At 36.1% G+C, this 12802-nt stretch overlaps 1 protein-coding gene across 6 annotated transcripts in view; it reads left to right on the forward strand.

Moving 5' to 3' along the window:
• Positions 1-12802, forward strand: part of Asph (Aspartyl beta-hydroxylase) — a 61359-nt gene that overhangs the window by 8092 nt on the left and 40465 nt on the right. For 5 of the 6 annotated variants that reach the window (XM_069822024.1, XM_069822019.1, XM_069822022.1 and 2 more), the window contains exons 2-4: positions 1190-1228; positions 4959-5150; positions 8578-8700. In XM_069822024.1, the coding sequence (XP_069678125.1) occupies positions 1190-1228; positions 4959-5150; positions 8578-8700 (354 nt within the window). The remainder of the gene's footprint in view (positions 1-1189; positions 1229-4958; positions 5151-8577; positions 8701-12802) is intronic. The other variant, XM_069822021.1, reaches the window with a different exon arrangement.

The following is a 12802-nucleotide window of genomic DNA, read 5'->3' on the forward strand; positions in this document are numbered from 1 at the left end:
GTGTCCATAAATTTTCACTGATTGTTACAAAATGCTTCTGACCCAAGTACAGGTGAACCAGCCAGGAGTAGACTCCTAACTCCACTCACGGTGGCTGATACATATGTAATGACGTTACCTGTACGGAGGATTCGTTCCATGCTTTTGCAGTTAGTATTGCATAATGATGTACTTACCGAATTCACAATTCATGTTGGAAATGACGTCCTTGTGATATCTGACAGACTGCACATCTGAAGATATATCCAGCAACTCGCCGCAGTTTGTTCTCCAAACTGGCTCGAATTTCGTGCCGGATATTTTGTTTGAGTTCCTCAAGTGAATGTGGGTTATTTGCGTTAACTTTACTTTTAACCGCTGAGGTGAAACTATACTTCGTCACTATAAAAATTAAGGTGGGGTCAAGTAGTCTATCATACACTGACTGTTGAAACCACATGCAAAATTTAAATCTGCTCAAATAATCGGGTTCCGTTAACCTCTGAACTACACGAATTTTGTAAGATTTTAATTTTAATTGTTTCGTATCTTTTATCAATGAAGACTATGAGCTACACGGCAGGATGATGATGTAAGACTTCTGTCTAGTTGGTAGTCAATTTCATCTAACATCTCCTTAGTGAGAACACACTTCACAAATGTTCGTTTCTTATCCAATACTGATACAATTGTACGAAATTTCTTCACTAAATTGTATAGCATTGCATTAGAAGACTCTGGCGAATCAGGGAATGACTGACGGAAGTTTGTTACAACTGTAGTATTTTCAGAGATTCGTATTTCACAAAGTTATCGTAAATAAACACTCATTGTTCAAGGGTATATTTCATAATGGACACACTACTGCACTCTAAATATATGGTATACAGCTGCACTCTCAATGTGAAACTTGTTTACGTAACTAAACACGTACGTGAGCAAGAAGTCTGATCACTGTGATAGTTCAGCAGTTCCGTTGACGTCGGTCTAGCCCTGGCTGACTCACTCTGTAGAAATCCTCCGTATGTTATGAGATGTCAAATACGTCAACCAAAACCACACTCTGGCATGGGATGCTTTCAGCATACATTAACCCCAATGTAGGTTGGGCTTGAACTTCAGAATGTTAATATTAATACATATTAATTACTCTAGATATAAGAAATCTTTTTGACAAGTAGCCAGCTTATTGAATTGCTCACTTTTGCAGATGTGGAGTACAGAGTCCAAAAGATGAAGGTCCCTCTAGGTATAGTACAGAAACAATTGTAAATAACCTCATTTAAATACATAGATACATAGCTGTAGAAATGAACATTGTCACTAATATAAGTATACCAGGTGTTCAACAATAAAAAGTATTTAATTTTTTGTGGAATATGCAAAAAAATGTTTTATGAATAGTTTTGTCTGTTTACTGAACTCTATTGTAACAATTTGCTTTTTAGTATTTTGTGTTGCAAAATGTGCGCATAAATTGATCTATAGCTTGGCTATCTGTTCATTGGAAAGACTGGGTCATTTAACTACTGATTCTGATGAGGTGCTTGTCATCATTGTGAAGAATGTCATTTTCCTTCGAGAAATTCTGAAAATATGATTTTGAGAAGATATGAAGTTAAAAGGCCCATTCTTTATCAAATTGTGACAGGTACCAAATATTGATTCTTCGTAAGTTCATGTTCGTATGTGTCGTTAGAATTTACATTTAGTGGAAGCTAATATGTGAAAAGTAATAATTATTGTTCTCTTTGGTTTTGTGTTTGGCGTATTGTCATTTTCATGTACAATAACAACTTTTCTTCACATGTTGCAACCATATTTAACTTTGTTGGTGGCTGTTTCTAACTCTAAATGAGCTAACATGCACAAACAATTTCTACAATTTTTCAAATTAATAGGCTAATATAACAACATCTTTGTTACTTTTTCAGTATAAGAAGTATAGGGTCCTTCAAAAGTCACTTCAATCTATATAGCATTATAAATATAGGCCTAATAATGTTTGAGGTTAAAAAAATTTCTGTGTTGGGCAAACAATGGGGTTTGATAAAAAAAAAGAAAAAAAAAAAGAAGACATTGGGAATATATCTGCCATTCTCTTGTTACAGACATACTATTATTTCTGTGACACATGCAAGCATTTTGCACACAGTATCTTGGAACATTCCCAGTTTCTTGTGAAATAACATATTTCGATTGGTATAGGGTTGTTGGGTGTGCCACGAAAACTCATTCTTTAAGGTAACTCCACAACCAAAAGTGAGCTGGATTGAGATCTGGAGATAGTGGAGGCTTTATTGTTGGAAAGTGCCTACTGATGAGATCACCACAGATCCGTGTATTTGTTTTGCAGAGGTGTAGATGTGGGACAGTGCACCATTATATATGAAGATTATATTTTCCATGTCGTGATTCCTCAGTCTATGGGTGATAAGGTTCTGTAGCATACTGTAGTAGCACTCACCATTTAGTATAATAGCCTTTCTTATTTCATTGTCTTCTTCAAAGAAATATGGACTAATGATGAATTGCAAGGTGAAGCCGTAACACATTGACTTTCAAGTCACGAAGGCATTGTTGAATTAAAATCTGGGAGTCATTTTTAGACCAAATTCTCCAATTACGTGTGTTAATTCCACCATTAAGAAAGAACAATGGCTTGAAACTTCAAAATTCTTGTAGCAGTACTAATAAAATCATTGAATTTAATCAGTAAAATGATAACAGGAAATGCAAAAGTAACAAATAAAAATTCCATTGTTTGCCTAAAAAAGTGATTTTTTTTCCACCCGAATTTTATAATATTTAAAAACTCACAGTCTTACTAATAAGCCGTGTCTAATTTTTATACAGAAAACATTACTAATAAACCATGGATAAGCGATGGATCTATAAGCAGCATGTAACTATACATGGGAATTGCTTCGCAGTAGTTATCCACACGAAACTCCCTGTTGTATATGAGGAAAAAATGGCCATCTTTCAACTGTTCGTATTGATTATCATTTTATGATTACCACAGAACAAAACAGAGAGCACATAATAATTAGAAGAATATTGCTGTAGCTGTACTCTTGATCAAAATATAGCACGTAATTGATCAGGCCTAGTTGTACAGACACAGAAACAAAATTTGGGCCACCTGAATTTTCCAAGTTCTAGTTACCTATAACATACTACACATGCTAAGTGTTCTGGGTTTGTACTATCGATACTTAGCGCAGCACACTAGCACACACTATCGGACACATTAGAGAATCTCAATTATTCTCTTATCTTTTGTAATAAAATAATGACGAAATTATGACGTAGCTATGTAACTGCTATATTGTTATACACTGCATATGTAGTGATTATTAGTAAGGAATTTGCACATGACTTACAAACGAGCTATTCGCTCATTAAACGTCTGTATAAGAATTTTTATTAGTAAGACCGTTAATGTTTTAAAGTTTGAAGTGAATTTTGAATGACCTTATAAAGAGAATCATTTGACAGTGCAAATAATTGGTTACAACGATAATACACTTTTTCAGCACCCTCGATACCGAAAAAGTGGTTTTGAGCATGCCATATCTCTGTTCATTTGTCTGTCAGTCCATATGTTTGTGTACAAAAACTCTCTTATACAGTTGGTCGGATATTGTTCAGTATCTACAAACTTAATACATTTTCTGGGAGTGGTACACGTGAAAAAAGTTAATGATTCATTATTTGAAATAAAAAAATGCATACAATGATGATCCACTGCAAATCAAATCAGACTATATTCTCTGTGATTTTCTTATGTAATACATGGAATAAACTGACAAATGAAATGGTATATTATGATTTCTTCAGAGAAATTATTATGTACAACAGTGGCAGCCAAGAAGTCAGCTGTGGTCTACTAGTTGACTGCCAAGCTGTGAATGGTAGCCCTCAGTGATCTGTAACAGTACTGAACTTTCTCTACAACTGACAGTCCCTAGCCTCTAGTGGAAAAGTAGCCCTCAAACTCAAAATAATTGGCCATCCCTGATACACATTATTGTTTCTCCTGTATGGTTTGTCATTTCCATCTGAATTTATCACGTCCAGTATAAAGGAATTCTCACAATAGATCTACCACACAAGTAATCAGTGACAGAGTTACTCATTCTTAAAGGATCAGTAGTCACTAGTTCAAACTTCCTTTGTTAGCTTGTGAGAATTACTACAGAAGGAATTAAGTAGTTTCACATTTCTTTCACTGGTCTGATCTCACAGTGCTGTTGGTTATTTGGCAAGAAAGGAACATGCTTAGAATTGCATTGTAAACCACTAGTATTTATATCACTTTTAATTGTAATTTTCACAAATAGAACAATATTAGAGATTATTATAATATACAAATACTTATTTTATGTGAATTTATGTAAAATGAATTACTACTTAAACTGTGCAATTTATGAATGAAACTCAGGTATCATAATTTTTTAAATTGTAAAGATTGCACTCTTTTTGTGCAATCCTGAAGCAAAAGTTTTTCTTCTTCTTTGAATGTACATTAAATGATTAAAAAAGAACAAAACATAAAAAAAACAAAACAAAAGAGAATGTTATTTGAAACATGATAAAGAACTGAATTGTTGCAAAATAGAAGATGTATAATGGGAAAGTAAGTGTCATATTCATGACACCAATTTTTTTCACTAGCAGTTGTAAAGTCCAGTGAAAGGCCTTCTTGGATGTCTTCATTGTTTCTCCATGTGTAAAACAATCTCCCAACTTTATAGTACTATGTACTGTTGAAGTAATATATAATATATAACTGTTTGATACACATAAAAGTTGTTTGCAGTTTCTCATGTTGAACCTGATTATTATATCGTTACTTAATTTTCTTAAAATAGTGCAACAATTTTTAAATATTCCAGCACTTTGGTGACAAGAACTTATACTTATTGAAAAAGTATTAGTACACATGTTACAATGTATGTGATTTATTATTGCAGAGGACCTGCCTGGAGGAAATGAAGATGTTCCAAGTGTCAGTAGCAACTTCTCCTCCGATGAGAATATTCATGTACATAAAGATGCTGGTACCGGAGGTAACATATGTGCCAAGATAGTGTTCTTCATGCTACTTGGGGCCCTAGCTGTCATGGTTGGCCTCATTTTAACAGAGTATAGAGGGTCCAGTGATGGTGAGTGAAAGATTAGTTTATAATTATCTGTGATACTTTAATGTCTTGGAGACATGACATATTTTTTCAAGTAAGTTTTGTTATATTTGTATGTTTAAGAAAGAAAGAAATATTAATTATGTCCTTATTTTAACGAGTATTTGTCAAAAGTGTATAATATGCTAAGGATTGATGAACGTCATTTCTTTCATTGTACAGGAAATTGTATTGTGCTGATTTGTTGTATTTGGTTTCAAGAAATACCAGTGGTACAATTGATGCCACACATTAACACATCTGCACTTCGCTAATGAGAGAATCTTCCATTTTTATTATTTCAGTAGGCCTAACTTATACCTCTTCTTTCACTGAAATCATTCTACACTATCCAGGAGGCATCACATGGAGATGATTTGTTTCGTATCCTACATTTTGAAAAAAATCAGAATTCCCATTGACTAGTACACATTCTGTAATTGCTGAGATCCAACAAACAGACATCTTGTATCTTATGAAAATCTGTAAACTGTTTGTAGTGAAATGACAGAAAACCATTACATACTGTATGTATGTACATTAAGGTACTGGTTCCAAATGGTCTGAGTCTCCAAATGCAAGGTTATTAGAGAAAGATGATGATTCTGGTATATCTTCCCACAGTCTGTTATTAGGCCTATATTAATAAAACAGAAATGAACTAAGCAACTGCCTCTAAATTATTATACAGGATGTTTAAAAAATACGGGGCATAATTTCAGGTAAGTTATGTATTTCCCACATGTAGACAATCAAAATAGTTCATTACAACATGTGTCCGGAAATGCTTTATTTCTGAGTTATGGCCTTCACAACATTGAAATTCACCGGAACGTTTTTCTTTCCGCAGGTCGTTGCCGTCAAAGGAGACATTAAGAGGGCACTCTGACAGTTCATTCCGAGGCAAAGGTTACATTCAGTGTTGTGTAGGCGTTAGACTGTACGACATGTATTCAAATCAAGAGCTGGCGGAGATACACTTCATGTACGGTAAGGTGGACGGCAATGCTGCGCTGGCTCGTCATTTGTACCAGTAGAGGTACCCACAGCGACAATGTCCAGATCGGAAGACATTTGTACTTCTCCATTACCGTCTGTGCGAGTATGGAAAATTTAACTCTCCTGGTTTGGGAAGGGGACGACGAAGATCTACAACTCCAGAAGTACAGGAGGAGATTCTGGAGGCTGTGAACATGACTCCTTCTATCAGCACACGAAGGGTAGCGTTGCAAGTCAATGTTCCTCATACGACTGTCTGGAGACTGTTGAAAGAGTATCAATTGTATCCTTATCATTTGCAACGTGTACAGGCCCTGTCACCAGCAGATTACCCTACACGAGTTAGGTTCTGTCAGTGGTTCTTGCACCAGTGTGGTGTAAATCCGAACTTTCCTGCCTTAGTATTATTTTCAGATGAAGCACAGTTCACACGAGATGGCGTAACAAATTTCCACAATCAGCACGTATGGGCGTATGAAAACCCTCGTGCAACTGTTTCATCTCATCACCAGGTGCGGTTCTCCCTCAACATGTGGGCCGGTATCATTGGTGATCGATTAGTTGGACCCCATGTACTTGTAAACAGACTTACGGGGCAGGCGTACACAAACATCCTGGAAAACACCGTACCTCATGTTTTAGAAGACACTCCACTGATCAATCGTCAACACATTCACTTCTTGCATGATGGCGCTCCTGCACACTTCAGTCGTACGGCTCGCCGGTACTTGGATCGAAGGTTTCCTGATCGATGGATAGGTAGAGGTGTCCCAATTGCTTGGCCTCCACGCTCACCTGGTCTGAACTCTCTCGATTTCTACTTGTGGGGCCGTTTAAAATCATTGGTTTATTCGTCTCCGGTGCCTGATTTGGAATCCCTTCGGAATCGAATTGTGGCATGTTCTGAGGACATACGCAATACTCCTGGAGTTTGGGATCGTGTTCACAGGTAACTGAGACATCAATGTGAGGTCTGTATTCAAGCAGGAGGTGGACATTTTGAACATCTTCTGTAATGACAACGACCTGCGGAAAGAAAAACGTTTCGGTGAATTTCAATGTTGTGAAGGCCATAACTCGGAAATGAAGCATTTCCGGACACATGTTGTAATGAACTATTTTGATTGTCTACATGTGGGAAATACGTACCTGAAATTATGCCCCGTATTTTTGAAACACCCTGTATAACAAGATCACTTTCAAGAAGTAATTTTGGTGAAAGACACAAAATCATGCACACTCATTCACTCATGCGAACACGCACACTCGCACCCATGCACATATACACACATGTTTGCTCACTCGCTCACTTGCTCACTCACTTGCTCACTCTTCTTAAAAGTTGTTATAGTAATTAAGTTCTGTTGAGATATACAGTATGTGTAATTATATAATGTTATGAACAGAGACCGGAAGTTTAGGCATTATGAATCATTAAAATAGGCAGGCAAAAAGGCATTATAAATAGCTAAAATACGCAATAAAAGGCAACGACAAAAACCTTGCACTAGATCCACAACCTTGCACTTTCCACAAAGGGATTTTGGCAGCAAGAAAAGAGATTTTCGACTCGATGTTGCAATTACTGTTGGAAGCAAAGAAATCTTCTTCCCAGTAGCCTTGGAAAGTGCATTTTTGTGTTTGGTTGTACTGATATGTTGCGATGTGAAATATTTAGTTAGCTACAACAATGTCGCAATAAAAACTGAAAGAAAAATAACCGTTAAAAATAACGTTAGGCCCACACTCATTGTTGCCATGTCAAATAAACACAAGCGATAATTAAAACCTTATTGTTATACATTTTTGCATGGCAGCATTCATTGTTGTAAAGAGAATATGAACTGACTGAAAGACAATAATATACATTCAGTGAAGTCACTTTCAATGTAGCGGTTATAGAAATAAATTAAAATATACATGTAGGCGATTTTTAATAATAAATTAATAAATAATAGATAAATAATCAAATGAAGGCAAAAAAAAAAAGCATTTATTTTGTAAATTAGGCATTTATATTAAAAAAGGCAGAAAAGGGCAACATAAAACTGTAATGTTTCAATCACAAAGGTATAATTCGTACAGATTTACTTTCAAAATGAAGATAGATTTAACACATTTAAAAAGGTATTCTGCCAAAGTTCCGGTCTCTGGTTATGAATGTGTGGCACCTCCTTGCTGGTTTCATGTTGAGCGTATTAAATTTACACTTTCATAAATGTTGCGATTTTAATTAACTTTTACAAAGAGAAAAAAAAATAAATCCCGAATCATTATAGCTGAGATGTGTTTCTTGCGCATGTTCACAACTGATATTTCGATATTGGAGATAGCTAAACAGCAATAAGTATTTTCATTTCCATGTTACGTTGTTGATGTCCTGTTAATTCTCCATTAATTTTTCTTTATACAGTTGACACACCGGTGGCTGAATCGAGATGGGCGCAAGTGTTTGATGGTTGGGTTGATGAGAGTCCTGCAAAACATGACGAACATGATGAACCAGTAGAAGAAAGTGGCGAAGAACATGAGGAAGGTTAGTATAGTTTTCGTCTAACTAGGCTACATCTGCTCTTACAGTCAGTCTTCTCTGGGTACACCAAGTGCATACTAAGCAGACTCGGAATTGGTCGAAAAATGTGAAAGCTACCCAGAAAACTTTATCCAGAAGTAGTAAAGTGCAACTCACATGGATTCTGAACTTCTAAAACACAGTAAGAAAATAAACACACCGACATCCTGGCCAAGTATGGAATTGTAATTCAGTACTTTGGTCCAGAACCTTCTAACAGAATTTCTAAGTGTTTAGTCATATGAGCTCTAGAGAACAACCTAAGGAGGGTACTACTAGGATCCTGAAGATCTGCACCAGCTACGAGACAAGCTAAGGAAGTTGGAGAACTGAGACCTGACTTAACTAAACAACTTCTAGCTTTAAAAAGGAGAAGCTTAAGATGGGTGTTAGGACTCTTAACTTAACATTGTCAATTGAATAATCTATGTATAATGGGCCTGACAGGGGAACCATTACGTAGGAAAGATGTTGAATCATCAATTCATATTCTACTTGATTGTCCAGGATCAGGAATTCCACAAACTATTAGGAAAAGCACGGGAATCAAACTTGAAGCAAGTACAGAAATAGGTTTGGAAGTAAATCCCGAAAGGACAAAGTTTATGATTATATCTCATGACTAGAACATAGTAGGAAATGGAAATATAAAAATTGGAAATTTATCCTTTGAAGAGGTGGAAAAATTCAAATATCTTGGAGCAACAGTAACAAATATAAATAACACTCAGGAGGAAATTAAACGCAGAATAAATATGGGAAATGTCTATTGTTATTCGGTTGAGAAGCTTTTGTCATCCAGTCTGCTATAAAAAAAAAAAAAAAAAAAAACCGAAAGTTAGAATTTATAAAACATTTATATTACTGACTTTTCTGTATGATTGTGAAACTTGGACTCTCACTTTGAAAGAGAAACAGAGGTTAAGGCGTTTGAGAATAAGGTGCTTAAGAAAATATTTGGGGCTAAGAGAGATGAAGAGAATGGAGATAGTTATACAACACAGAACTGCACACATTATATTCTTCTCGTAATGTAATTAGAAACATTAAATCCAGACATTTGAGATGGGCAGGGCATGTAGCACATAGCACATATGGGTGAATTAAGAAATGCATATAGAGTGTTAGTTGTGAAGTTGGAGAGAAAAGACCTTTGGGAGGCCGAGACATAGATGAAAGAAAAAAAGAAAATGTAACTAGATCCCTTTTAGATGTTATTAAAAAAAATAATTAAAATGGTATGGACATGCCAAGATGATGAAAGAGGGTAGATTACCAAAAGAAGTCATGAAATGGTACCCACCAGAAAGACGAAAACGAGGCAAACCTGAACTTGTATGCAAGGAATTAGAGGAATGATGACAGAGAAAGGATTAACAGAGGAAGATTGGGAGGATAGAAACAACTGGATTATGAAGATAAACTAAATGGGTGCAGGAAGATGTGATGACATTGTACAGTCTGCAGACTAATAATAATAATAATAATAATAATAATAATAATAATAATAATAATAATAATAATAATAATAATAATGATGATGATGATGATGGTAGTGATGATTGATGATGATGATGATGATGATGATGATGATGATAACATGGAATTATGACTTAAGATACTTCTTTTTTGTAATTGATGTAGGGTTTTGACCCTGGATCTTTTCATAAGTTTGCACCATTTTTAACCATTAACTACCCGTAATAATGGAAAATAAAACATAATAATAAAAAAAGTAACCGAAAATGTGTGTGTGTATCCAATGCGCTACCCCCTTCACTTGCGTGATTCGGGTTCCGCATATATTGCGGATAGATGGCAGGACTGTGACCCATTTTCTAGTTGTACACCACTTCGGCGGGCCACACTGTACATGATGTGTATCTGTGGAGAGTTATGTTGTGTACTAGGGTGAGTGTATGTGTAAGTGTAGTGTCTGGAATGAGTGATGATGATGAAGATGGGGAAGAGAGAAAGGGAAACCTGGTGCTGGCACGTAGCCTTCTCCTGTCGAATAGCACCAAGGGAGCCGCCAGGCTTAACGTCCCCATCTGACGGACGAATCACTATCAACAGTGACATATGCCTTCCCTTCATATGCACTGCAGAGAGATTTGGGATTTAACCCAGGCATATTGGTGCACAGGGGCGTATTTTGCGGACTACCGGGGCTACCGGCGGTAGCCCAAGGAAATTACAAAAGAAAAAGTTTATAATATAACATAATGTAATAATTTTGTATTATTAGTTTTACCATAGTAATTAAAATTAAAGTAATTGTTAGATTTATATGCTCTCTCTGCTCTCGAAAAGAAACAAGTTGTCAAGGCGGCATCGCTGGAGAAACCGCTTGCTACGTGGGGTAGCCTGTGACCGTTTGCTCATGCTGTCCTGTCGCACAACTGCCCGTCCCCCCTCTCCCTTATGTTTCCATCGTGCACTGTAGGCGGGCGAGTTGCCGCTCTCGTGAGCAGTTTCTTCACAGGCGCGAAGCAGCAATATCTTAGTACGCTAGCAATTGAATGTGATTGTGTTCTTGCAGTGCATTATTTTAAATCTGTGATTTGTTCGAGTGTCTAAGAGTTATATTAATTGTGAATTATTAAGTTTTTAATTTCCCAATTAAGTGATATTGTGAAAAATGTGGCAGAACAAGTTTCTGGAGAGGTTTGTGTTGAAAATGACTGTGTAATAGAAGGTTTATTAAAAGTGCCTTTTAACCGTCGTACATAACAACGAGAAAGTTGAAATTGTGAAAATGGAAAGACCAACTCCTGAGTTAAATTTGTCCATGGACGTAAAAGAAAAACAGCGAGAGTACACACGCCATTTCACTTCAACATCATATGGTAAGTGGAATTGGTTGTGTGGTACTTCTAAACTGTCTAAACTATTTTGCTGGCCATGTTTGTTATTTAGCCGCGAAACTAATGTGTGGTCAAAAGAGGGGTTTTCTAATATGAACTCCCTTCGAACGGCAGTCCTAGAATACGACAAATCAAAAGCTCATATTTGTAGTAGCATGAACTTTGCAAACTTTGGGAAGACAAGAATTGATTTACAGCTAGATAAGCGAAAAGCTCTACACATCAACCTACACAATGCTCTTGTGAAAAAAAAATCGGGAGATTTTACTGCATCTTATTAACGCAGTCTGCTTTCTAGGAAAACAAGAATTGGCTTTTCGGGGTCATAACAATATAGGAAATTATATTGAATATTTAAGTTCCTTAAGTGAATTTGACCATTTACTGGCCAATCATCTTGAGAGTTCAACAGTATTTCGTGGTACTTCTCTCGCAATTCAGAATGACTTAATATTTGCTATAAGTGGGGTTATGATAAAGAACATAAAACCTTTTGTGGCCATTGTTGTTGATGAAACAAGTTACTGCTCTAATCAGAGTCAATTGTCCACTGTTTTAAGATACGTCGACAGTACTGCCAATGTTCAAGAACGGTTTATAGGATTCACAAATGTCAGTTCGGACAAAACTGCTGCTGCTTTGTTTCAGCATGTGGAAGGTGTTATAGCAGAATACAATGTCGGCAATAAGTTAATTGCACAGACATACGATGGTGCTTCAGTTATGGCGGGAAATATTAATGGCTTAAAAACAAAAGTTCAAGAAAAGTATCCTCAAGCACTATTTGTCCATTGTTACAGCCATGTTCTCAATTTAGTTTTGCAACAAACTACTTCATCCATTCCAGAATGCCGCATTTTTTTCAAAACACTGTCGGGTTTAGCTGCGTTTTTCTCATCATCTCCTAAAAGATCAGAAAACTCAAGGAATTTATGAACAAGAAACTCTCAAACGTAGCACCAACTAGATTGAATTTTACATCTCGGCTTGTAAATACAGTAAAGGAATACAGAGAAAAACGGACAGCTTTCTTTAAAAATATCATTTGTAATGACTCTGAAGAAAACTGGGATGATGCTGTAAATGTGCAGGCTCAAGGATATTTGAATTTTTTCACACAGTTTCAGAATATATTTCTTCTTGAAGTCTATGCTAGTGTGTTCGCACATACAGATGTGCTCTACAATATTCTTCAGACA

The sequence above is a fragment of the Periplaneta americana genome, chromosome 3, assembly GCF_040183065.1.
Source record: "Periplaneta americana isolate PAMFEO1 chromosome 3, P.americana_PAMFEO1_priV1, whole genome shotgun sequence".
In the NCBI taxonomy this organism is placed as follows: Eukaryota; Metazoa; Arthropoda; class Insecta; order Blattodea; family Blattidae; genus Periplaneta; species Periplaneta americana.